Genomic DNA, 5,603 nt, shown 5'->3' on the forward strand with positions numbered 1-5,603 from the left:
AAGGAAACATATTGATGGAAGATATCACTATATATTTCTTTGGATTTTCAACGTAGTGTTAACCTGGTTGCTGACCCCTTGACTAAGCCTATTAGTCATGAGGTATTTGGTAAGCATGTTAAGGCTATGGATTTACGAATATTTGAATGATCGTTTTGGACAAGTGGGAGATGTTGGAATTATGTGTCCTGCAACTATATTCCAATTATTAGGAATTACTAAATATTCGGAATACCTCATTATGGAATTATATACATGTATTTGTGCATGGAATTACTTTACATAATTATCATGGAATTATCACTTGTTGAAATGTACTTAAGTAAAATATGCTTAAGGAAGCTGGTCCATTATCACTGAAATACAATATACTATTTATATTGGAAAGACTACCCGGGTACGCTGATAATTGGAAGGAGCTAGATCATATAGTTAGATTATAACCCTAATGCTGATCTACATAATTAGAAGAATTTATACTTTATTATGACGCGTTGCTCACAAGCACGTGCTCCGGGACATAACGGGTAGAATCTGTTAACAGACAAATATGATCGTGGTTGGTAATTTGATCTGGACTCTATCCCGGAAACTAGTGGAAAAGACTAGGAATCTTATATCTGTATAAGAGGTGGACTCTTTGAAAAGACAGTATAAGAAGGTCCCTACCCCCTAGTCTCAAATATGTGAATTGTGAGCGGCACCACGGATAAGCGCAGAGGAATTAGGGGTAGACCGCAAAACCCTAAATTTCTAACATACGGGCCTCCCAAGGACTACTCAATGCTAATTAATCTCTTCCCCTGATTCTCATGGGGTGGGCCCTGCCTCCCTTCTAATCACGAATCAAAAACTGACACATAATCACATCCCAGTTTACAACTAGTAGCTACAACCAAACAACCAAAGTTGTGAACAGAATAGCTTAGTTTTTCTATGAGAAAACCTTTGGTAAATTGTGTTTGTGCATTTGGATAAACCGAGAGAAGGATATTTACTCTTTTTTTTCTTTCCTTTGCACCTGATAGCCTCCTCCAAAATCGTCTTGCTAGATCCAAGGCCAGCCGTCTCCAAACGTTTGAGCAAGCTGTGAAGTTTTATCTGGAAGAGAATATCATCAACCTTGTCACACACAGAAACGTGCACAACGGTCATGTGTGAGTGGGTGACTCCAACACCAAACCTCCATGCTCCACAAAGGCGAGCAGCTGTGTGGGCTCCAAGGGATCAGGCGTCAAAATACCGACTGCCTCGGCATCATCAGCCGCAGATACAACCGACACTATGTACTCAAGCGTCTCAAATTGCTCAGAAGACAGAGCCTTAGAGTTAGGTGTCTCATCAACCTCGCCACTCAAAGACACCACATGCTCAATGGTCATAGATGAGAGTAACAAAACCAACCAAGCCTCCATTGTTCACAAAGGCGAGAGGCTGTCAAGACTGTGACCATGGTGGTGAGGGCGTCACGGCCACCGCCAAGGACTCCAATGAGCCCAATGAGGTGATCTTCAGCCGAGTTACTTTTGTTGGGGTTGTCTTTGCGATGTAGCAGTGTGAAGGTTGATGGCTGTTACGTGTTGCATAACGTTGTCGAGCTGATCATGTGCTTAATTATAGGGTTGCATGTTTTGTGAGTATACCACATGTGGTTGGTTTGTACCCTTTTTTGCCCGGTTTTCCGTTAATCAACTGGGCAATTCTCTTCTGCTTAATTAAGCGATGAGGCAAATCTTTTGCCTATGCTTCGAAAAAGATTTTTACTATTTTTCTTGAATCACGCAGGAGGATGCATGTGTAATATTAAGAGAGAGAAGGATAAAAAAAACTTACAACTAGAACCAAACGACCAAAAACTGCAGGAGCCCTACCAGATACTGTACCTGAAACTTACCTACTACACACCTTGGCAATAGAAAACAACAATTACGGAAGAAAACGGGCAGATTCAGTAGTGAGAGTAGGCAAACGCCCCTTCTCTCATCAGTTTTTATTTGGTAGATGCATGCTATGCTGCATTGAGTCAAAAACATTATTTAACACCCTTCCTTTTCTTTCGAACTTAGTTGACATACATGTGTATAATAATATGAACGAACCTTTTTTTTTGGCTCATATGTGGTTACTCTTAAAATAGGACGAATTCTCTTTATTTGGCATACTAAAATATCAACTACAATCGTGTAAAATTGGTTACTCCAGAATTGTCTAAAATAGAATGAATCTGAAGTTACCATTTACATGGTTGTACTATAAAGCACGAGGATCATTAGTTAAATTTTGGACAATTGTACTAGTATAATACCCGAATAATATTCTCACTACAATAAATTCAATCATACAGAAAAATTCTGAATGAACTTAATAATAAACTGCATGAGCAACAGTATATTATCTTACAGTTTATACTGCCAACGAATGATCCAAGCACTCCCTTGGATAACAGCCTTTTCCTCAAATAGGAGTTATGCCATGGAGTACTAATCAAACTGATATGGTAAAAATATCATAAAAAATGCAAACACGACTCATCACAATATCACGGCGTAATAAGTCATAGGTAAACCGAGCAATGGATTGAAAATAGCAGTCTGCATAACTAGTTCCACATATGATAATTTGACCTCTGAACGTACCAGACTAGCCACCCCGGGACACCATGTCCAGTAACTCCTTCATGACCAAAGGACAGCTTGCTACCAAATGTTTGAAACCATCGGTTGCCATGACAGCTTGTAGAACATTCCGTGGAGCCATAAACTCAATGCAGGCTTCTTTGAGATCCTTGCAGTGGTGTTGCTCTGCTAAAACCAATGTTGTTGCAACAGTCTCCGCGTCAATGCACTCAGACAATTTACTTTCACACATCACATTTAACCTATCCAAACCATATCGATCCGAGGCAACTAGCAGATGCTGCAGTTTTGCAATTTCACCTTCCTTGTGGTGCTCATCGACTATCAGGGAATCTGTGTATATGAAGTGAAGAAGAGCCTCAAAGATTTCAGGGTCGATGTCATCAATTTTGATGCAGTGTGTTTCCTTCTCCTTCATCGGACCCAAGAGCTCCGCCTTGAAAACCAGAGACCGTGCAGCCAATAAGCATCTGTGAGCTTTGAACAATTGGCCACCCACACTGAATGTCACATCTGCACCCTGGCCATCCTTCCACATTTGGCAGAGCTGGTCTTGCAGATTCGGTTGCGGAACCACAACAGTGTTCCTCTTAACCTCGGTGCGAGGTTCTTTTATCACGGTGAGAACACATCGTATAATCAACAAGCCATTGTTGGCTTGCGACGATGATTTCAGTTTCTCTTTCGCAACGAATCTGCAGTAGCCCCAATATGACTTTGCTGAGGAAAAGACATGACCTATCTCATCACATTTAGTTAATTGTGCCTCACCGTCTTTCTCTAGCATGTTTAAGGTGAACTTAGTCCTGACATTATGTGTGTCATTCTGTTGAATGACACGGTCCAGAAAGACTGATGCATAGCCAGCATAGTCTGCCATCCTCCCATCCGGGAAGAAATTCATAAACCATTCGAAGCCACCCACGCTGAAGTTGCTTGAGCGAACGTGCTTGCCGACGCCGATGCCATCCAGCAACCGGTAATTGGCCACCTCAAAATCATGCACCGCAGTGACACCCTCCGTCAAGCATGTGGACGATGTCTTGGGTAGCTGGCCATGGCTAACTTCAGAGGTGGATTTGTTGGCCATGGTGAAAAAAAATGCAACGGGTGTCGCAGGCTTGCGAAGCAGACAGAACTTCCTCTGACAAAATTCAGTTTACAAGGCTAGCAAATATGAGCCTTAAGCTGAGAGATCAACAGGTTTCAACCGGCGAAATCGGACCTTGAACGAAAGAAACACAGCCCAGATTTGAATCTGATAACAATGAGATCTCAACCCCAAACACGCCACCATTTCGTTGACGCATAACAGCTTACCATCTACAAAAGTTGAGGAAAACTCAAATCGGGAAAAATATTTAAGATTTGAACCAAGCCTACCCAACTAGATGGTTCACGACGAACGGGCAGCGGCGCACCGTGGTACAGAAGGCGACGGAGCTGCAGGAGGGCGGCGCGCCGAAGAAAAAGACTCGACGGGCAATGCACGGCAACGTCGCCAGGAGAGGACGCAGTCCCGCTCGCTGAGCAGGTCCAACCGCCGGCGAGCCCGCAGGTGGTGGAGGCTGAGAGGAAGAAACCGCCGCCGCCGTCACTTGGAAGTGTTGGGGACCGTCGACTAGAGGCGCAGCAGACGGGCTGTGAGAGTCTACTTCGTCGGTGGGCAAGACAAAGAAAAGTGAAATCAGCCCATGAGAAACTAGGCTCGGTCCGGAGCCGAATGGGCTTGCGGAAAAATTATTACCAAAAAAAAGGCCTTGTTCCCTAAAAAGATCCTTTAGAAAAAAAATACAGTACACACGCAGACGTTCATGCATATACTTGTCTAAAAAAAGGCGTTCATGCACATACAACACATACACACATACACTCACTCATGTTGACGAAGTCATCACAGATGCCTTTGTAGTCTACGGAAACGTGTTTTCCCAGTGAACGCGCCTGAAATAAATCCAAAAAAAATGTAAGCATCAATGTTAACTTTAGGACTTCAACCGTGGTGGGCTGGGAATATTACTGTCCTCTTAACCATCTAACCATATGTTGGTTCAAGATTCTTTTGAAATTGACTAGTCAATACAAAAAATTTCTCTAGAAAAATACATTAACAAGTGACTGCACTTGAGAAAGTATCGATTAACTCAAAAAATAGAGCCTTAGAATATTCCAGTTTTTAGGTGGGAGACATAGTGTCGGTGTAAATTTTGATAAACCCCTCGGTAGGGTGCTGTGACTAGCCAGAAAGCCTAGAGGGGAACAAGAGACAAAATTACCTAGATTCAGGTCCTTGCTCTAGAGGTAAAACCCCACTCACTCTCTTATTGTATTGACCGGATGGGGTGTACGGGGTACAAAGATGATATCAGGAATCATAGGTATACCAGTGGGCCTATCGACTATCCCCGGCTTAAAATGACACGATGGGCCTATGGTTATAGAATCCTAGTCAGTTCTAGACTGTTGAAGAATCTCCCGGTTGGTCCGGCCTCCTCGTCTTGCATGACAAGGATGACAGTTCCTTCCACTGGAGGGCTACCAGGGCGGACTGATAAGATGACGCCATGAGGTGGCCTGGGGGTCTTGGGTCGACCTTCTGGGCTGACTTCCGGCACTTTGAGTCACTCCTGGGTCATAGCACCGTCGGTAACTCCTGAACAAGCCCACGAACTAAGCACCTTCTGGCCGACTTGGCACCTTCCGGCCTAGGGTCGACCTCATCACATTGTCTTCCCATAGCTTGACGAGGCCTTGACAGTTGGTTCACGAAGTTCCCCAAAAGATGGGTTATGCATCGACTTGCTCTTGGGGCAATGTGTGACGCTTCTGCCAGTCTTTGAATATGGTAGAAGATCCAAGGGTCGGCATTACCGAATGCACGGCAGCCGACCTCCGGTCTTGTTTTGTCGAACTAAATATCTGATCTCCGTGGAATCTTTTCCTACGAAGACAGCCTCCGCGAGTCGA

At 43.8% G+C, this 5,603-nt stretch overlaps 1 protein-coding gene across 1 annotated transcript; it reads right to left on the reverse strand.

Moving 5' to 3' along the window:
* Positions 1-2,352: 2,352 nt before the first annotated feature.
* On the reverse strand, positions 2,353-4,263 carry LOC119356542 (BTB/POZ and MATH domain-containing protein 2-like). The gene is made up of 2 exons (XM_037623510.1): positions 4,058-4,263; positions 2,353-3,959 (listed from the first exon to the last, which is right to left on the reverse strand). The coding sequence occupies exon 2, from the start codon at positions 3,724-3,726 to the stop codon at positions 2,641-2,643; it is 1,086 nt and encodes a 361-aa protein (XP_037479407.1). The 5' UTR covers positions 3,727-3,959; positions 4,058-4,263; the 3' UTR covers positions 2,353-2,640.
* Positions 4,264-5,603: the final 1,340 nt, after the last annotated feature.

The sequence above is a fragment of the Triticum dicoccoides genome, chromosome 2A (genome assembly GCF_002162155.2).
Source record: "Triticum dicoccoides isolate Atlit2015 ecotype Zavitan chromosome 2A, WEW_v2.0, whole genome shotgun sequence".
Classification (NCBI taxonomy): Eukaryota; Viridiplantae; Streptophyta; class Magnoliopsida; order Poales; family Poaceae; genus Triticum; species Triticum dicoccoides.